The 22,339-nt window shown below is 38.6% G+C and overlaps 1 protein-coding gene across 1 annotated transcript; it reads left to right on the top strand.

Moving 5' to 3' along the window:
• Positions 1–142: 142 nt before the first annotated feature.
• Positions 143–21,540, top strand: LOC139936533 (ATPase family gene 2 protein homolog A-like). Its single transcript, XM_071931368.1, has 13 exons — positions 143–514; positions 2,150–2,435; positions 3,442–4,226; positions 4,400–4,529; positions 5,865–6,045; positions 6,782–6,916; positions 7,450–7,567; positions 8,587–8,735; positions 9,769–9,978; positions 11,540–11,673; positions 12,403–12,529; positions 17,689–17,853; positions 18,735–21,540. Exons 1-13 carry the CDS (start codon positions 217–219, stop codon positions 18,909–18,911), a joined length of 2,895 nt encoding a protein of 964 aa, XP_071787469.1. The 5' UTR covers positions 143–216; the 3' UTR covers positions 18,912–21,540.
• The last annotated feature ends 799 nt before the right edge of the window (positions 21,541–22,339 follow it).

The following is a 22,339-nucleotide window of genomic DNA, read 5'->3' as shown; positions in this document are numbered from 1 at the left end:
GGAAGTGAGCCCTCAAGTGTTAAAAAACAAAACAAACACGTGCGATGATGTAGTCTGGTTCTCTATGTTAAAATTTATATTGCATATCAAAATAGGTATTGTGAGTCTGGGTAATTACCATAACTGTAAGCAATTGGAAAATGTTTAAGAAATGGCACTCTGAAAGTTGCGCTATTTTTCACATGTTTCCTCAAAATATAAATAGATACAAATAAAATGTCATCGAAGAAGAAGTCCACGAGATCGGAGTGGATCGCCTGCCAAATATGCGACATCCTTGTCGGCAGCAGGGACTGGACAAATCACAAGACGCAATGTGCGAAAATTCACCGGACATGCCGGACACCGGGACAGAGTCCAATGCCGTCGTCCAGCGCCGATTCTCCCGGTGGAAACTGTAACGAGACCGGGGCTGGCTTCGGGTCCGCAGGGGACGTACCAGACGAGCTTCCCACCCATGGGTTCATTAGAAATGGTGTTCTGTTCGGAGAAGTGTGCTCGCAAGTTGAAAAAGGTGTGCCAGTTAAGTTTTCTTTTGCGAAAAAATGTAAATTAAAGGAACACGTTGCCTTGGATCGGTCGAGTTGGTCATTGAAAAGCGTATGTAACCGTTTGTTATAAAATGCATATTATGGTTAGAAAGATGTTTTAAAAGTAGAATATAATGATCCACACAAGTATCACTCGAAATTGCGTGGTTTTCCTCTTACTCGTCGTCGACAAACACGGTCGGCCATTTATGGGAGTCAAATTTTTGACTCCCATAAATGGCCGACCGTGTTAGTTCGCAAAGTTAAAGGAAAAACACGCAATTTCGAGGCAAATGTGTGCGGATCATTGTATTCTACTTTTTAAACGTCTTTCTAACCATAGCATATGCATTTTATAACAAACGGTTACAAACGCTTTTGAAAGACCAACTCGACCGATCCAAGGCAACGTGTTCCTTTAATTAACTACGTCCCGTGTACAGGTGTACTTCTATTACATTAGTCTTGTTATTTTATGCAATATTTTATTTTTAGTTGTTGCAAATATTATTGGCATCCAAAATATTAATGTAATTTTAATGTTGAGATTGAGAACTTCTTGAGGAATTTGAGAAGCAATTTATGATTAATCTAAATCTTGTTATGGTCAAATAAGTTTTTAGTAAGTTTTAGTCATTAAAGTTGACATGAATTGATTGTTCAAATAATTATTAATATTAATTAAATAAATACATCATTTATCAGTGCTTAAAAATGTTTGCCCTATCTACTTTGTTAATTATGAGGTAATTAACGTTATTTTGATTCTGACTGGTTTTTTTTCCATCGTACTCTAGTCAAATTTTAAAAAGGAGTAAAGCACCTAGACACAGCGCCCAAGTTACTGGGTCTATAAAGCACCCTGGTTATAAATAAAAGGATCAATCAAATTATATGGTGTTTCTGTTGGTTTTTGAATGTTTTGTTTACAAATATTTTTACAAAATTTCTGTATCCTGCCACCATTTATATTTATTTGTCGTGAAATAAATTAGTTTTCAATTTTACTCAAAAGAGATATTCCTTTCGGTAAACATTTATAAGTGAAAAAGTGGTGTGAGGAAACGGAAATCTTCTCAATATTTAGAAAAAATAAAGTGTTACTGACTTTCATCTAGGGATCATTCCAATATATGGTTTCATATTTTTGTGTACATGTTTCGTTTAGAAATATATTTTACTCATTGCTGACTTTAATTTAATCTAGGTTTTAAAGACACTGGACACTATTGGTAGTCAAAGACCAGTCTTCTCACTTGGTGTATCTAAACATATGCATAATATAATAAACCTGTGAAAATTTGAGCTCAATTGGTCGTCAAAGTTGCGAGATAATGAGAGAAAAAACACCCTTGTCAGAAGAAGCTGTGTGCTTTCAGATGCTTGATTTCGAGAACTCAAATTCTAAATCTGAGGTCTTGAAATCAAGTTCGTGGAAAATTTCTTCACTTTCAAAAATTACGTAACTTCAGAGGGGGCTGTTTCTAACAATGTTTTATACTATCAACCTCTCCCCATTACTTGTTACCAAGTAAGGTTTTATGATATTAATTATTTTGAGTTATTACCAATAGTGTCCACTGCCTTTAACTCAATATTTATCTGATCTCAACCATCAGGTAATGAGAAGCTTCTGTCGTCCTGTCACTCCTTAATGATTCATCTGAACCCAGACACAATGAGGTTATGTAACCTTTGCATTGGCCGTCCCGTCCTCCTCACCACCTGCAGGTCAAAGGTCAGGCTGATAGGAACCGCTTGGCCGGTAGCCAACTTTCCCTCTTCCAGTGTTGGGATCAGCAACCACCTGCAAGAAGTGCATGGGATTGTGGGTAATGAGCTGGTGGGTGTTGAAGCCGTTTGTGGACGGATGTTATCGGCTGCAGAAGTGAAGCTGTATTCTACGTGAGTTGAGCCTGGTTTGAGTCGTTACGAAAGTGGAGCAAACCCTCTTGTGTCAAAGTGGGGGGGGGGGGGGGGGAATATATTCTGATTGTTTACATCTCACAATTTCGTATATACATGATTTGCTTGCATGTGAAATATGAACCAGGCTTTTCAGTGGAATGTGCTGTTAAGTTTACATTGGTAACTGTCAAAGACCAGTCTTTTCACTTGGTGTATATCAACATAGGCATAAAATAGCAAACCTGTGAAAGTTTGAGCTCAATTGGTCGTCGAAAAAACACCCTTATCACACGAATTGTGCTGTCATATGCTTGACTTCGGGACCTCAAATTCTAAATCTGAGGTCTCAAAATCTAATTTGTGGCAAATTACTTCTTTCTCAAAAACTATGCCACTTCAGAGGGAGCTGTTTCCCACAATGTTTTATACTATCAACCTCTCCCCATTACTCATTACCAAGTAAGGTTTTATGATAATAATTATATTGAGTAATCACATAAATATTTGACTGGGTATTCAAAGCTTACTTAAAGTAACCTTAACCCCAATTCTAGAATGAAATTCCAAGCCTACACATATTTAAAGCCTGGAAGATGGAGCTTTTAAGTTTATTCCTCCTTGTTCTCCATGGTTGTGGGTTCGAATCCTACCAAGCTAACCACTGATTTCACAATGACTAGAATAATTGAATCATGATTTATTGACTTGTGCACTTTAAAATCATAAACATTATACCAATGTTTGTATGTTTGTAAGTTGGCTGTGGCCAGCTTGGTGTTCATATATATCCTTGTGGGAGTTTGCCAAGTTCCCTTGATGGGAAGACCATCTCAATCAAAGAAACAGTAAGATGAGTATGTACAGTGTATTTGAAGGGAAAAAATTGAAAACTTATAAATGTTTCTTTGTTTCCGGAGTTTCGGCTAAGAGAACATTTCTTAGTGTTGATCAAAAGTTTAACATTCAATTATATGTTTCTCTTTTATTTGCCTGTCATTTGTAGGAATGATGGAAAGTTTCTTCAAAGTGCAGAGTTTAAACAATACTTTCTAAGAGCAGTTGAAGGGAGGTGCGTTCTTGCCGGCTCTGTGTTGAGCGTCAACTTCTACGGCAAGCCAGTCGTGACACAAATCCTTCAAATAACCCTGATCGACGGAACAGTCATTGATATTGACCAATCACCGTACAGGACACAGCCTCGGCTTAGTGAGCAATCAGTGCTGAGGACTGCAGATCCGGAGTCGAACTCAAGCGTCATTTTACCTCAAAATGTCAGGTGTAGTTTTCTGGATGATGGTTTGAGTCCAAGTCCGAATCGTAGAACCAATTCTCAACGCTCACCGTCTGAAAATATGAAATGTGGATATAAAACCCCCAATCGTTTAAGCACTTCAAATACTGCCAATTTGTCATACTCTCTGGTGATATCAACCTCTACTCCAAAGAAAGCCAACTCCTTGAACTCCGGGAGAGATTCTGTCCAAGGCTTGTCAAAATCCTTTCAAGAATTACATTTTGAAAAATCTTCCAACTCGCCACGGAAATCCTCCAACTCACCAATGAAACGATCCGGCCCAAGACATCTAGACCTTGTCTTTAGTAACATAAGTATGAAGACGTCATTAGTTTTTGCTAGCAAACTTGATGATGCTGCGGATGCGAAGGATGAGGAGGCTCAACAAGATTTAGTGACCTATGATAAGATCGGAGGTTTGTCAAGGCAGCTGAAGACCATTCGGGAGACGTTAGAGCTTCCACTGAGGAACCCGGAGTTCTTCAAATCATTAGGTTAGTTGCTCTTCAATAATTGGTTTTAAAAAACCACAAAAGCAACCCTGTTTGTAAGTTTGACATTAATTCACTGAAAAAGAAGAAATGCAAAAAAATACATTTTGTAGTGGAGATGAAAGTCTGTTCGAAAGATTTGTTTAACTCTTGTATTCTTTTCTTCATTCTTGTAGGTGTTCCCCCACCCAGGGGAGTTCTAATGTATGGTCCCCCTGGGGTAGGGAAGACCATGATTGCCAGGGCGGTGGCTAATGAAGTAGGAGCACACGTCACCATCATTAACGGACCAGAAGTCATGAGCAAGTAAGGCATCATTCTGTGCTCTCAAGGAAAACAATGATGGTTTCGATTTTTAAAAACACCACTAAAATAATAATAATAATAATAATAGTAAAAATTTATATAGCGCCATATCCATCGAAAACAATGCTCCATGGCGCTAATACAGAGAAACATTAAAAAATTTAGATAATCAGCAAAAACAACAAGATATAAAAATAAGTTCAAAATCAAGCGAACAATGACAAGCAATTAAAGAAATTAACAATATACAATGGAAAGTTATAAAATACACAATAGGAGTATGCACAATTTAAAACTGCAAAGAGATTGTACAAACAGACCAGCTGTGACCCAATAAAATTGTAAAAAGAGACATTCACTAAAACTCCGGGGAAACGATAATTAATTACAGAATGGAAAATAAGTGCTACAAGAGCCCTTAAATGATAATAAAAACCACTTAAAGGGTCTATGTAACGTTTGTAGGACAAAAAACACAATGTCCACAGATTTACACTAAACTTACACAGTTTGAAGATAATGATAGTAGAAAGCTTCCCTGAAAATACTGCGTGCGGAGGTGCTGTAGTTTTTGGGAAATGAGTAAAACAATGTCATGAAAATAATTTTCATCATTTACAAACTATTTTCATGACATTGTTTTACTCATTTCTCAAAAACTACAGCACCTCAGTAAGTAAGATTTGAAGGGAAGCTTTCCACTATCATTATCTTCAAACCCTGTAAGTTTAATGTAAATCTATGGACATTTTGAAAAAGTACCCAAATCCTTTAAGTAATGTGTGCATTTGTTTTTATAAGACATAGCTTATAAGTTTCCCTGATTTTCTGCCAGTTTTCACTGATCCTGCAGAAAGTTCATTGAAATGCTTTACACGAGATCAGGTATACCACCAAATCAGAGTCCAACCGTTTGTATGTTGAGTTGCCACATTGTATTTAGCTTTTGTAAGAGTATTAAACGAACCTAGAAATCATACAAAGATTCACTTAAAGGTGCTGATAATGGACATCACTGTTGGCTCAGAAACAACCCTGCTTGTTTAAACAGCGGTTTAAGACCTCGTTGCCAATCTTTTATTTCTAACTTATGTGTACATTCACGTACATTCACACCTGCCCTCCGGAAATCGTCAAATGTGGAAGTATTGCAGCACCAGCAAAGCAGAGGATGCTCTCGCTTTAATTCATTAACTTTACCTCATAGAAAAAAAACATTACCGTAACATTATAACATTACCGTTACACTCTTTGTGTGATTTCTGGGTTAGTTCTATACTCTTACAAAAGCCCTTTGGTAAAAACAGTGAATTGACAATTTTATCTTCTCTCCAGATACTATGGGGAGTCTGAAGCCAGACTTCGGAACATCTTCCAAGAGGCAGCGAAGAACGCCCCCAGTCTAATCTTCATTGATGAGCTGGATGCTTTGTGTCCCCACCGGGAGAAAGTCCAGAGCGACTTGGAAAAAAGGATCGTAGCGACTCTCCTGACTCTAATGGATGGTGTCGATTCGGTGAGGCTCCAACTTGAAAGTATAATCACTGCTTTTAAGTCTGTGTTTATAAGCTAAACATTTTGTTTTAGTGTTTCTATCAGTGGTTGCCTTTGAATTAAACTTATATAGTAATAAATGGTTAAATCATTATTGGGGATGAAAAAGGACAAATTTACTAGAACATTTACTTTGAACCTTCAACCTCCGGATTACCATGCCGGCACTTTACCAATTGAGCTTTCTACCCCATGTTGGCAGTCTCGCTATTTTGTCAATATCGTTGTATGGTGGTGCCTTAAACTGCCGTATGGCGGATTACACCTAAGTATAAGCTACAACCTGGGAAGCATCTGTATAGGGATCACCTTAAGGGGGATGTGGGAAACTTTTTTGTGATTAAAGATTAAGAAGGGCGTCCAAATGCAAACGGGGAACCAGAGGGCACCCAGATGTCGTCACAACCTTTAAAGTTGCACAACCTGTGGTCAGACCACTCTTGCCAAATGGCCGCAGTGCATTTTGCTCTCCCAGTGCATGAAACCCATGTCTACATCCTTACAGACTGCGGAGGGGGCAACCCTGTTTCAGTCCCAGGAAAAGGTGGCAACGTGCCCCGGTGACCCTGGTGTCAGTTAAGTGTAGCCCTCAACTTGAAGTGACCGTCCGTGGCCTTGTGATGTTGAACGATATCAGAAGAAGAAAAAAAGTGATCGATGATGATGATAATGACTGTGTGATACTCTAATACCCATAGATGTTAACGAGGGGTCACCTGATGGTGCTTGGAGCAACCAATCGACCCGATGCTATCGACCCTGCTTTAAGACGACCCGGACGGTTTGACAGAGAGATTGAAATCGGAGTTCCAAATGCTGTGGAGAGGGCTGATGTAAGTCTTAACCTTAGACTTTAGAGAGTATACAAATATTGACTGCTTCAGCAGTGAAGTTTTTCAAACTAATGCTCTGATGAATCGACCATCAGAACTGGAAATTTCTATGCTCTTGATCGCTCGCATTCAAAAAGCTTTTGCAAAAAGTCTTCAAGTACTGATATTTCATAGTACAAAGTGCCTTTTACCTTGCATGTAATTGTTTTAGCTTGTTAGCAAATTACCAAATCGTTGGTTTTTTAACTGTTCTATTGAAATTTAAAAAACACAATTTATAGAAAGTACTCAAACTGTGTGATATATTTCAATAACTTTATTTTACAAATGTATGTTCTTGTATACACTTTAGAATTACTCGACTGAAACATTATTACATCATGCATATTATAGGCCATACTCGAACAAGTTCATGCTTGTCTAACGAAAGTATAGGATACAACAAAAATACTAAATGTTGCTGTGCCTGGCACTTTCCTCTGGTTTTGACAAACAAAAGTTGCATGCCTGTGTTTTTTTGGTTTTTACTCCAGATTTTAACAAAATGTCTTCAGCGTATTCCACATACCCTGACAGAGAGGGATATAGTCACAGTGGCAGACACAGCGCATGGCTATGTAGGGGCAGACTTAGCTGCAGTTTGCAAAGAAGGTAATGAACTGTTCATTGCAGCAGTGCAAGGAGGTGTATGGGCTTTAATTTTACACTGGACTGCAGTCCTGAGGCCAGTGGTTTTATTTTTTATTTGTTGTATTATTTTATGAGAAATCGCCACTTCAAGTTGAGGGCCACACTTACCTGATTATGGCTGTTGATCCAAATCAACTGCTACCAGGGGGCATGTTGCCTTCTACTCCTTGTGCTGAAACAGGGTTACCTTCTTCACAGTCCATAAGGATGTTGGCATGGGTATCATCCACTAGAAGCCTGGCTGGTAGAGCAGAATTCAAAAGCACTATCTTACCAACTTTTCATGAAGCAGTTATGGCAACACCACAGCTTGGGTCTGGTGACCTAAACCTCTTGACCATGACACGACAGTAAATTTGTTGGGACAGTAAACTTATGATTGGACAAGTCCGGCAGTCCTGGTTTTTTTTTAAATTGAATAACAAAGTAACTTACTGTGTAATATCTTGAACAGAAACAAATTATGTTCAATGTTGAGTCTGAATTATATCGTTTAACTCTACTGAATACCCCCCAAAAAACAAATTTTCTCTCACGTGTCTTTAGTGCAATGGCAGACTTGGAGTGCTAGGTGGCAGCAGACTTACCAGGAAATTTGTCATTGTTTTGAGTTTGTGCTCATTACTGAGAACAATAGACCTTATCGCAAATACCAATGCGCAAGCGCAGACTGTTGAATGAGGTGCATTGTGGGATAGATATGAATCAAATTTTGCTGCCAGCTAGACCACAATGCACCTAATTCCAACCTTTACGTGCGCGCCCCAGTATTTGCGAAAAGGTCTATGTACTGGTAAGTCTGCTGCCACCTAGCATCTCAAAAGTCCCCTGTTGTTGTTCAACTGACATACTTTTGGGGAACTGTAGATTTTGAAGTATTTTACCTTAACATGTGAAGGAAACAAAATCACATTCTGTAGTGTTTAAAACCACACGAAACTTGCACAGTCAGCGATGGCCATTCCTCTATTTCATTTCAGCTGCAATCCGTTGTTTTGAGAGACAGAAGGGAAGTCTTATTGATGCAGAGTTGAAGGATGATATCTCGGTGTCTCCTCAAGACATTGTGCTAGCTCTGAAGGGAGTCAAACCCAGCGCCATGAGGGAAGTGGAGATCAGAGTACCTAAGGTTAATATCATCGTAATTTGTAAAAAAAATCTTGTTGTTTTGCATGTCTGCAGGACTGGAGACAGGTGGTTTTTTTTGTGATTTTTTTCCTCTCAAATTAGTCAATGCAGTACACAATCAGCTGCATTGCAGGGAAATCTGTCCGCCACAGATTTTGTCCCTCATATGGGAATCTAAAGGAACACGTTGTCTTGGATAGGTCGAGTTGGTTTATAAAAAGTGTTTGTAACCGTTTGTTATGAAATGCAAATGGCCAGAAACGTGTTTTAAAAGTAAAACACATTGATCCGCACAAATATGCCTCGAAATTGCACGATTTTCCTGATAAGACGTGATCCAACACGGCATGCCATTTTGTTGAGTCAAATGGCCGACCATGTTAGTTCGCAGAGTAAAAGGCTAACTGTGCAATTTCGAGGCATATTTGTGTGGATTATTGTATGCTATTTTTATACAATCTTTCTAACCATATGCATTTCATAACAAACCGTTACAAAAATTTTTTATTGACCAACTCGCCAGTTGAAGCAGGATGATTCAAAAGAGGGCGCTATGGGAAGAAGTTTGTGCACAGTTTGTCTTAGGGGGGACAGAATCTCCTGCCACACCTGCACTCACTATGCATGTAGCGCCTCATGAAGAAAACAGACTGGCACCCAGGCTACCACAACATAAAGAAAAGGATAGTACGTACGGTGCAGACCAAGCGCAGTTTGCGCGAGCATCGTACCAGATGTTTGTCCTGGTTTCAAGTTTGTATAATCGCCGCGGTTAGGTTCTCTTTTTGTTTATCACCGCACTTACTGGTGGGCGATACACCAACTCGTTAACTGTCCAGTGTGGAACCAGTGAAAAAGCTGGTGGGCCACTGAAAAAAACGGACCGGCCAGTGTAAAAAGATGTCTCACTTGAATTAAGGGCAAAACCTTTCTTTTTCTTGAATTATTGGTCTACCATTTTCCATTTTCATATATCCCAAACGCACTGCCTCGATTACACTAAACTTACCTGATCAATCTTTTTTGATCTCCAGGTATACTGGTCAGACATCGGTGGTCAAGCCAGCATCAAGCAGAAGCTGAAGCAGGCCGTAGAGTGGCCGATCAAACACCCAGAAGCCTTCCAGAGGATGGGTATCACACCTCCAAGAGGTATCTTGATGTATGGACCACCAGGGTGCTCTAAGACTCTCATAGCCAAAGCACTGGCTACAGAGAGTGGACTTAACTTCATTGCGGTCAAGGTGAGAACAAAGATATGAATGCCCATCCTGCGATTCCGTGTTAATAATAGTAGTAATAATAATAATAATGGTATAGGTATTTATATAGCGCCTTTAACACAGATCAAAGCACTCAACAATAAATCAAACATGAACAATGCAAAGAAAGAAAGATAAACAAAACAGCAAAGGATTAATGACGAGGCTGACTGAAGAAGTAGGTTTTGAGTCTTTTTTTGAAAATGGCAGTAGAAGATGATTCCCTGTTCCATTCGGCCCAGGGGTGTAAGAAAACAATAGATCAGAAAGATAATTTGGAGCAAGACCCTGGGAGCATTTATAGAAATAAAGAAGCAGCATGAAAAGAATACAATCAATATAACAATATGGCTAAGTACACGTTTAGCCTAAGAGAAAGACACTACTAGGGTCGAGCGTTGGGCAAGTCGCTATTTTTTTGCGTTTATACCATAGGTCATTTTTGTTGGTAAGCAGTTAGCAGCTAATTCTATTTTCTCATAATTATAATATAATGGGTTTTTTGTTTACACTTACACAGATGTGTATTTAAGACACTGTACACCTTTGGTAATTGTCAAAGACCAGTGTTCTCACTTGGTGTATCCCATCATAAGCATAAAATACAAGCCTGTGAAAATTTGGGCTCTAAATTGGTCATCGAAGAAAACTATGAAAGAAAAAACACCCTTGTTGGACGAACTTGTGTGCTTTCAGATAGGAATAAAAGACTTCTAGCTAGAAGTCTTTTATTACTTTAGTGAGAAATTATCTCTTTCTCAAAAACTACGTTACTTCAGAGGGAGCCGTTTCTCACAATGTATAATACCATCAACAGCTCTCCATTGCTCGTTACCAAGTCAGTTTTTAAAGGGATGCTGCAGTGAATTAAAATAAAACAGTTAATTTTGCTGTCATTTATTTCTGATATATGTATTGAACATCAATAAAATGTGTTTTGTTTTTTCCCCGACAAATCTCACTTGCGTAATTAGCGAATAAGTCATGGCCCGCCTTTTTTTGATTGTTACCGCCCCCCTACCATCGACGTCACGTCGGGAATTCAAACATATTGTCGGCAAAAAGAGTCTGGTCCCTAACTACACGCGCCTAGGTACCAGGCCACACACAGCACACGTCTCGTTCATGCTCCCTTTTAGGGGCGGGGCGGGTTCCCCTAATCTCTTGAAAACCATTTTTAAAATACTTGCGCATTTAATAAAAAATATTTAAAAATATTTCAGGTTTAAAAAGTCATGTTTAATCGTTTAAATTATTAAAAAAAACACTGCAGCCACCCTTTAAGTTAAAACTTGCATTGCTAGAGCAGATGTCGGACCACTGGAAGCAGTTTTAACCCTTAGTAGCTGGATTATTACATAGCACACATAACATATCCAAGTAGGTAGTCTTGGTTCCAAAGACCCTCATGTGGATTTTCCTCCACACGATACACCCAACGCAAGCGCAATTCTACAATGTTTTGTTTCTTCAATTGAAATTGATTCATGTTTGATCTACTGTGACCTCATACTTGACCTCTTTAACCTTCTCTTTTAATCAGGGTCCTGAGCTCTTCAATAAATGGGTTGGTGAATCGGAGAGAGCTGTCCGTGAAGTCTTCCGTAAGGCTAGATTGGCCTCTCCGGCAATCATCTTCTTTGATGAAATGGACGCCCTGGCTGTGGAAAGGGGCAGGTAGGTGTCGTCTTTTGACCAATCCATTTTTTTTTAAATTGCATTGTTTGGAATTGTTAAGTTTGCCTAAAAAACCTATAATTTAACATGGGGTCATTCAGAACAATTGTTTGTTAAAAATGTTGACTCCTTTATGAAATGGGGGTGGGTTCAATGAAATAAAGTTTAAAGCCATTGGACACTTTCGGTAAACAGTATTGTCCAAGGCCCACACTTCATGTATCACAACTTATATATAAAATAACAAACCTGTGAAAATTTAGGCTCAATCGGTCAACGGAGTCGGGAGAAAATAACGGGAAAACCCACCCTTGTTTCCGCACGTTTTGCCGTTTCATGACGTGTGTAAAATATATCCGTAATTCTCGATATCGAGAATTGATATTGTTTTAATGTTTTCTCAAAAAGTAAAGCATTTCATGGAGTAATATTTCAAGAGAAGTCTTTCACCATTACCTTCTACAAATCCTGTAAGTTATTTGGAAATCTGTGAACTTTAAATTTTTTTTCTGTTCCAAAAGTGTCCAATGGCTTTAATTTAAACAATTGAATTAAAAAAAAGATGGGGGGTGGGGAGTAAAAAAAATACCTGATCTGTCTGTGCTGTTTGTCTGTGCTGTTCTGTCTCGATAGTCCTTGTGCAAAGTTTTGTGTGCTTCGCAATTTATGTCTTTGTTACTGTGAATTATTATCAGTAGTAAACACCATTTTTGTTGTGTCCTTTATCAGTTCATCTGGAGGGAATAGCGTTGCTGACAGGGTGCTGGGTCAGCTTCTGACTGAGATTGATGGCGTTGAGAAACTACAAGATGTGACCATAGTAGCTGCAACCAACAGACCGGATATGATTGACAAGGTAGGGTACCAGACTTACTTGTAAGATTCACATTGACTTTGACATGATCCCTAGGTCATGTCATGTTATGTCATGGTCATTTGCAGGTCCCAATGTCATGGTCATGTCATGGCGTGTCATGGTCATTTGCAGGACCCAATGTCATGGTCATGTCATGGCGTGTCATGGTCATTTCTTATTGTGGAATTCTGCACTTACAGCCCATTAGTTTATATGCGTAACAGGTTGCCATTAACATATTTCTGCTGTAAGCAGAGCTATTAAATTGGACCCTGGTAGCTAAGTCATCAGGGTGTTAGTTCGAATCCTGGTCTTGACACTTGTGTCTTTCAGTAAAGACACTTTCTAAGATTGTAATTGACATTAGCCTTAGCTCATGACATGACATGTCAGGGTCATTTTCAGGGCCCAGTTTCATGGTTCTGCTTACTGCCGAGTTCTGCGCTTACAGCTCGTATAGTTATGTGCATTAATAGGTGCCATAAGCACAGAGTTTGTGGTTGGCAACACCATGAAATTTGATGGTTTTTTTTTTTTTTTTGCAAGTCGCCTGACACACAAGGCCTGAAGGCCACTTCAAGGTGTGGGCTACAATTATTTGTTTCCAGAGGCCGTTGCCACCTACTCCTAGGGCTGAAACAGGGTTAACCCCTTTACAGTCCGTACGGATGTAGGCTTGGGTATCATCAATTCGAAGCCTGGCCGGTAGAGTAGAAAGCACTACCTCCCCAATTTTATGTAGCAAGTGTCACGACAGGGATCCGAACCCACACCCTGCTGATCAAACACCAGTGCTTGAATCCGATGCTCTTAACCGCTCGGCCATGACACTGCTAGTCATCAGGGTGTGGGTCCTTCAGCAAGACACTTGAATCCTATTCACCCAGGTGTTAACTGGTACCTGTGAGGGCAGAGATTGACCCTGTGATTGTGTAAGCTTGGTGCACTACAATCTTGGCAGCACAGGCGTCGATTAAGATTAATCTTATCTCGAGATAGGACGAGTAGCTCGTCCTAACTTGGGATTAATCTTAAGGTTTACATGCTACAGTGCAGGGCATAGGGACTCGTCCTATGTATTAAGATTAGTCCTAAGTTAGGAAGAGTTTTGTGAAATCGGCGGCAGGCTGAGTACTATTCAGGGAGTTGAGGTGGTAAAAGATGGTATGTAGAATGAAATAAAATAACCCAGTGACCTATTTGTTAAATGCATTATGAGCATAAAAATATACCAATGTCAACTTCCTTTTTTTTATATTTTTTATAGTATATTAAAGACTGCCTCCAAGGTCAAATGTTGTTTTGTGATCCATTTGTTTTTCCAATAAGGGTCCTTGTGAAAGTGGGAAAAACATTGCAAGTCTCTAACCTCACATTAAAGGCAGTGGACACTATTGGTTATTACTCAAAATAATTTTTAGCATAAAACCTTACTTGGTATTGTAAGTAATGGGGAGAGGTTGATAGTATAAAACATTGTGAGAAACGGCTCCCTCTGAAGTAGCGTAGTTTTCGAGAAAGAAGTAATTTTCCTCAAATTTGATTTCAAGACCAAGTTTAGAATTTGAGGTCTCGAAATCAAGCATAAGAAAGCACACAACTTCGTGTGACAAGGGTGTTTTTTCTTTCATTGTTATCTCACAATTTCGATGACCGATTGAGCTCAAATTTTCACAGGTTACATAACCTCATTGTGTCTGGGTTCAGATGAATCATTAAGGAGTGACAGGACGACAGGAGCTTCTCATTACCTGATGGTTGAGATCAGATAAATATTAAGTTATTAAGGCAGTGGACACTATTTGTAATAACTCAAAATAATTAATATCATAAAACCTTACTTGGTAACGAGTAATAGGGAGATGTTGATAGTATAAAACATTATGAGAAACGGCTCCCTCTGAAGTGACGTAATTTTTGAGAACGGAGAAATTTTCCACGAATTTGATTTCAAGACCTCAGAATCAGAAATTTGAGGTCTCGAAATCAAGCATCTGAAAGCACACAGCTTCGTCTGACAAGGGTGTTTTTTCTCTCATTATTTCGCAACTTTGACGACCAATTGAGCTCAAATTTTCACAGGTTTATTATTTTATGCATATGTTGGTATACACCAAGTGAGAAGACTGGTCTTTGACAATTACCAATAGCGTCCAGTGTCTTTAAAATGCCAATGTTTGATACCCTTTCTGTGCAATATTTGTTGAAACCCCAAAATAGTCTGTTCATTTTTGTACAGGGATTTTGAATTTAAATTCTTGATTTTTCATAACATTGAATAAAAACAGCATTGAACTTTACCCTTTGGTTGACTGTCACATGGGTTTGTATGCCCTGTACTTCTCTTATGTGAACATGATCTAACTTCGCAGCGCTGCTTCCCACAAAATTCTACGTTTTTTTTTAGTGAGAAGCAATGCTGTGATTTATTATTGGGCTCAGATGTTCAATTTTCACACAAGAAATGTCTGCTCAAACAGTCTCTCTTGCTTTCATTTTCACTCAAAGCCATAAGGAACTTGTTAAAATTTTCAGCACAACCATTAAAACCAAAACGAGCCCCCCAAAAAGTTGTATTTCTGTTGTCGCTTAGAAATGCCACCAAATCAACACAGCACTTTTATATTTCCCCCATCACTCTGACCCAAACTTAAAACTGGACCCTGTAAAAAAAAATCCCCCTCTTTTGTTTTCCTAATTCACTTCCACCAAAAACAAACAAAGTAAGGATGTACCCCTTCATAACAACCTTGGGTGTCACATGGGGTCACAAGTGCCTAGAGGCAGTCTTATATCCTCCCCAAGAGGTCTTGAGTCTTTGGGTGGTCCTCTCTAGAGTCCCACCAACACAGAGGGACACTTCCTACCCTCCTGTCAAACACAGTCTTCCCTTGGTGTATAGTCTCGTTCTCAAGAGCTTTGCATCCATCTTTGTGTAAGTCTGATACTTTCCGGCAACAGAGGGCGCTGTAGTACATAGGAGTTCATTGACTTTATCAGAGTTTAAGCACAAAAAGTCCTTTCACATTGTACTTCATATCCCCCTGGAATACAGCCCTGGGGAGGGCCCAGAAGTTTATTACCCCATGGCTACCCATTCATGCATGACATCATAATTCTTACCCAAAATGAGGCTATATAGGCGCACGTCCAACACCACTTGCCTCGTTTTGGGTTAGAATTGTGACGTATTCATGCATAAATATTAAGAGAGGCGTATTCCACAGGATTCCGGTTGCAAGTATACCCCAGAGTTTGACTGCTGACCCCTACTCCAGAGCAGGGGTAAAGGGGTAAAATGATCCAAGTGTGAAAAGGGTCAGCATTTATTCCCCTGGGGTTGCCCCCTGGTAATAGAGTAGTGCGAAAAGCGCTTCTTTAGCTTTTGATTAGTGATTAAAGCCATTATACACTTTCGGTAAACAGTATTGCCCAAGTCCCACAACTTCGTGTATCACAACTTAAAATAACAATCCTGTGGAAATTTAGGCTCAATCGGACATCGGAGTCGGGAGAAAATAACGGGAAAACCCACTCCTGTTTTCGCGCGTTTCGCCGTGTCATGACATGTGTTTATAACAAATCCGTAATTCTTGTTAACGAGAATTTATATTGTTTTACCGTTTTCTCAATAAGTAAAGCATTTCATGGACTAATATTTCAAGAGAAGTCTTTCACCATTGCCTTCTGTAAACCCTGTAAATTATTTGTAAATCTGTGAACTTTTTTTTTTTTTCCTGTACCGAAAGGGTCCAATGGCTTTAACAGTCTACATCATTATCATCAGATAGATAACGTCTGGAGCCAAGACCAGTCAAATTGTGACCTTATTCTTATTTATAAAGGATTTCCCAGCCTCCATGTTATGACTTCTTCATATAGTTCAGATCATCTCCAATTTTGTGTGTTCGATTAACTTTTGTTCCTGTCATATGTAAAATGGACCTCTACCTTGATTGTTTGGGGGAAAATAGATAATAGCCGGATGGAAGGAAGTAGCACAGATCTACTGGCAATTAAAGATTTCCCCTCCTAAAAAAATACCTCCTCTTGTTAAAGAAATTGTTTTTCCGGTGAAGGATGGAATTTATAAACAGAAAAATATGGAGTATTCTTTAGGGATTGTTCTGTTTATCCATCTCAACTTCTCTAAGCTGACTTTGTGGGTGGAGGGGAAAATGTCGCCGTGGTAGCGAGGGTGTCTCTGTCAGTGAGTGACTCCCATAGGGGTAAAACCTGCAGCGTGGGAGGGAGACTAGGGTGCTGTATTGAGCTTTCTGTTTATTTTGAGTACCCTTTTCCCAAAAAATGCTGAAAATAAGTTTGATTTCTTTTCTTCTACATGTATTTAAAAAAAAAAAATTGTTTTAGTGTGATATGTTCACTTCTATTTTATTACCCTTTCCCCCATACGCTGCACATAAATTTGATTTTGTTTTTCTTTTCTTTAAACAAAAATTGTGTAACAGTGATATTTTAATTCCATTTGGAAATTTGTTGTGTTATTCTTTTAGTGAATATTTTTAGTTCTTAATTGTTCCATTGACATTTCATAAAGTAGAATGTCATGGCCGAGTGGTTAAGAGCATCGAATTCAAGTTCTGGTGCGTTTTCACCGGAGTGTGGGTTTGAATCCCGGTCGTGACACTTGTGTCCTTGAGCAAGATACTTTACTATAATTGCTTCTCTTCACCCAGGGGAATAAATGGGTACCTGCGAGGGTGGAGGTTGATATTGTGAATGAAAAAGCCTTTGGAGCGATATAAACTGTTGCCCAGGTTGTATACTCCCAAGGGAGTTGAGAAACATTAAAAAAATGGATGTTATTGGCCCTATGACCAGGGCACTAATGTAAAGCGCTTAGAGAATTAAGTGTTAGTTATTAGGCGCTATATAAATCGAAAGTTATTATTATTATTATTATATTGTAAACTGATTTGGGGTTGAAAAAAAAGAAAAGACTAAAGCCGGATTTGAACCAACATAGGGCTAGAAAGCTCAGCCGGCATGCTCAAATAACGCTCTCGTAAATTGTTTCTTCATTCAACCCATAGAGCTATATAATAGAGCTCTATGGTTCAACCCCAAATCATAACTTTATAATCAGTTTTTGTTTTTGTTGTTGTTATAATTACAAATCCTATGCTTTGTCTTAACAGGCGTTACTCCGACCGGGACGTCTAGATCGCATTCTCTACATTTCTCTGCCCGACGCTCAGACAAGAGAGGAGATTTTCCGAATCCAGTTCCGAGGAATGCCCATCGCTCCCGATGTGGATGTGAACCTCCTGGTTGAGAGAACGGAGAGTTATTCTGGGGCTGAGGTGAGATTCCTTTTTTTGTTTCTTAGCAGTTTTGTAAACTTCTTGGGTTTTATTTCTTCTTGTAGGGCAAAGAGATTCCTTAAAGACAGTGGAAACTATTGGTAACTGTTAAAGACTAGCCTTCACAGTTGGTGTATCTCGACATATTCATAAAATAACAAACCTGTGAAAATTTGAGCTCAATCGGTCATCAAAGTTGCGAGATAATAATGAAAGAAAATGAACCCTTGTCACACGAAGTTGTGTGCGTTTAGATGGTTGATTTCGAGACCTCAAGTTCTAAATCTGAGGTCTCAAAATCAAATTCGTGGAAAATTACTTCTTCCTCGAAAACTATGGCACTTTAGAGGGAGCCGTTTCTCACAATGTTTTATACCAGCAACCTCTCCCCATTACTCGTCACCAAGAAAGGTTTTATGCCAATAATTACTTTGAGTAATTACCAATAGTGTCCACTGCCTTTAAATACAATAAGGTATATTTTTCTTGATTTATTAGTTTATTTGGTACTTTCTTGAATTTGGGAGGAAAATCCACAATACTGCAGGGCTTTTAGCTAAACTCTTGTTCTGGACTAGAAATATTTTTAAGAGACCATAATCAAATTGAGAGAAAGTTTGGAGAGAAGAAATTGCCGTTGCAAAAAAATCTTTAAACTTTTTGTGGGTTGAACGTCTGACGTGTCTTTCCATTACTCAGCGAAATCCAAATGAAGGCTCTTGTCTGAAATCAGACAGTGTCATTCCTCATCACATGTGAAGCTCTAACGACTAACAGCATCTTCCTCTTGTCAAGACGCAAACAATGGGCTCGCTAATCAGGACTGGAAATTCCTCTTTAAGATGCACGCTTTCCTTCCCCCCTTGTGGTTTTCCTTCCAGGTGGTGGCGGTTTGCCGCGAGGCCGGCCTCTCGGCCATGCAGGAGGATATCGACGCAGACTGCATTCACCCCCGCCATTTCCTGCTCGCTCTTGAGACTGTTGAGCCGCGGACTTCTCCTCAGCTCATACAATTCTACGAGGAGTATCAACACAAGAGTGGACTTCACAGTATATGAAGAGAAAACAAGTCAGTCATATTTTGCTTATCGAGAGCAAATCATTAATTCAATAGTTTTAAACTTTTGTGGATTTGCTTCATAATATTCATACGTTTAGCCACGTACTTTTCATCAGCTTTTACAAATGTACGAGGAGTATGTACGTAAGAGTGAACAAGAAAAAACAGAATCAATCATTTGTTTTCTCATCAAGAGCAAATAATTCATTCAATAGTTTGCAACTTTGTGTCTCTTCTTCATACTAAGCAAAGACAAAACAAACAGAGATGAGAAAGTTCTGACTTTAATCTGAATTCAGACTTTTGAAAATCTACCTGTTAAACCAATAAAAGCAGTATGTTTCTCACAATGTTTTGCTCAAATAGAGCAAATAATTCATTCAATATTTTGCAACTTTTGTGGAACTGCTTCTTAATATTCATACTTACAAAAATCATGGTTCTTTAATTGGAAATGTTCACTTGGATCAGGGGTGGAGAAATTTTAGACTTTTATCTGAATTTTAAAGTGTCCCTGGTAAACAAAAATACTGTATGTTCTCCAGATTAAAAAAATTCATACTGTTTGATCTACTTCTTCACACTTGTGATGTTGTTCTCAGAAGCTCCTGGTAATCTTAAACTCCAGGGGTTCGAAAAGGTTGAAAGTACATCATTTCAATGTATAAGGGGAACAATTTTCCAACTATTTCCGGAAGTTCGGATGTGTACAGAAATTCTTCATTAGTTTCTTAACAAATCACTTTGTTCGTACAATGAAAACTAAATCAAAATTACAACCCAATTTAATTTGTTACACATTCTTTCTCAATTGTTTCAGAAGTACTTATTATAGTTCATGTTTTAAATTCAACATTACTAACAAAAAGTATTAAAAGTCACATTTTTAATAGTGGTTTTAAAATGTATACAGTCTTAGGCCCTCTCCTTGCAAACTTTTTTCAATTGAATGCGATAAAGCATTGATGATGCAACTAAACCACTTACAGACATGGTATTATTCAAAACACAGCAGCAAGGTTAATAGTGGGTGCTCATTCAAGAGATTCCATCACTCCTCTTCTAAAGAAACTTCATTGGTTGCCCGTAGAAAAACGTGTTGTTTTTAAGATTCTTATGATGTGTTTTAAAGCCCAGAATAATCTTGCTCCATCTTATATGTCAGATCTAATTCATAAGCATAATCCAGTTCGTACACTTCGATCATCGTCACAACACCTCCTTGCAGTACACCCTGTTAATATGCATATCTATGGAGACCGTTCCTTTGTGGCTTCGGCTCCAACTCTGTGGAATTCTCTGCCCTTGACGATCAGGAAAACATCTTCCCTTGGTGATTTCAAGAGTGCCTTAAAGACGCACCTTTTCTTACAATAGTTTACGTTCTTGTATTGTTGTATCGGTATGCTTGTAGTGGTATTATTTGTTATATATATATATTTATGTTGTTGTTGATTTATAGTGTACTTCTTTGTAAAGCGCTTAGAGAATTAAGTGTTAATTATTAGGCGCTATATAAATCGAAAGTTATTATTATTATTATTATTCCTACTTTAAAGGCAGTAGACACTATTGGTAATTACTCAAAATATTTATTAGAATAAAACCTTACTTGGTAACAAGTAATGGGGAGAGGTTGATAGTGTAAAACATTGTGAGAAACGGCTCCCTCTGAAGTAACATAGTTTTCGAGAAAGGAGTAATATTCTACGAATTTGATTTTGAGACCTCAGAATTAGATGAGGTCTCGAAATCAACTTGCATCTGAAAGCACACAACTTCGTGTGACAAGGTTTTTTTTCTTCATTATTATCTCGCAACTTCGACGACCAGTTGAGCTCAAATTTTCACAGGTTTGTTATTTTATGCATATGTTGAGATACACTAAGTGAGAAGACTGGTCTTTGACAATTACCAATAGTTTCTACTGTCTTTAATATGATTTATGATTATTTGCCCTTGCAAAATCAGAAAATATATTGTGATTTTAATAGCCCGAAGAGTCTATTTAAGCATACACCATAAAAGGTCGGCCAATGTACTCAATAAAACATGTTCCTATTTTGCTCCACAGAACCAACCTGCCTTTATTGAGTTACAGCGCCCTCTTTTGTCGTGTTCGTACACTAGAGTGCTCAGAGCGCCAGATCACAAAACCCACTAGGCAAAAAAAAATTGCACCAGCGCTGAAATTGCATTAATTTATGGTCGATTGCAAGTGTGTCTATCATGTCTCACTTTTCTCAGAATTGTACAAGTTGATTTCATTGAAGACACTTGTAGCTTAAAGGCAGTGGACACTATTGGCTTAAAGGCAGTGGACACTATTGGCTATTACTCAAAATAATTATTAGCATAAAACCTTATACTTGGTAGCGAGTAATGGGGAGAGGTTGATAGTATAAAACATTGTGAGAAACGGCTCCCTCTGAAGTGCCATAGTTTTCGAGAAAGTAACTTTCCACGAATTTGATTTCGAGACCTCAAGTTTAGAATTTGAGGTCTCGAAATCAACCATCTAAATGCAAACAACTTCGTATGACAATGGTGTTTTTTCTTTCATAGTTATCTCGCAACTCCGATGACCAATCGAGCTCAAATTTTCACAGGTTTGTTATTTTATGCATATGTTGAGGCACACCAAGTGAGAAGACTGGTCTTTGACATTTACCAATAGTGTACACTGGCTTTAAAGGTTCAGACTTCGGTTTGTTTTTGTCAAATTTGTACTACAAACTTCGTATGGTTTAGTGAGACGAAGAAAGAAGTGAACTTGTTTCCGTTCGTTCAGAAAATGAAAAGCTTAAATTTTTAATTTGAGATGTCATTCCTGTTGTTTTTTTTATAGACGAGGTTGTGCTGGGACGAGAACATTCTTACTTTGGTATGAAGAATACATACTTTTTCTACCTTATATGAACAAAAAAATGCTGTAAATTTTTTCAGATGTAAAGAAATCCTGCTCTTTGATCTAGAGCCTAATTCTCTAGCACTGGGGATGTGTTCCCAACTTTGATCTGAAGACAAACACCTTGTATGAACAAAAAATATGTATTTTTGTCAGATATATACAGAAATCCTGCTCTTTGATCTATGGCCTACTTATTTAGCACTGGGGATACTGCTCCCAAACGCTCCTTTGAATTTCGACTACCAAAAAGGGGCTAGTTTAATCATCCTAAGATCTGAGTCCCAGTTTCATACCTTTTTTATCAGGACGGTGGCTCTCGCCTGTGGTGGTGAGAAAAATCACGAGACATTTTGGGGCGTCTGTGTATGCCTCTATCTGCAGGAAAAGGAACAGGCTAGTTATTAAGTTGTAACTATTGGTATCTTATTATTAGTTTAGTTTAGTGAGAGAGCATGCACAGTACCCCCACCCACCCAAATCCATGGACTAGAAACGGAATCGTATATTGCAGCTAT

Source organism: Asterias amurensis, chromosome 4 (genome assembly GCF_032118995.1).
Source record: "Asterias amurensis chromosome 4, ASM3211899v1".
Taxonomy (NCBI): Eukaryota; Metazoa; Echinodermata; class Asteroidea; order Forcipulatida; family Asteriidae; genus Asterias; species Asterias amurensis.
Note: the sequence above shows the minus strand (reverse complement) of the source record. Positions and strands in the feature narration are given on the sequence as shown.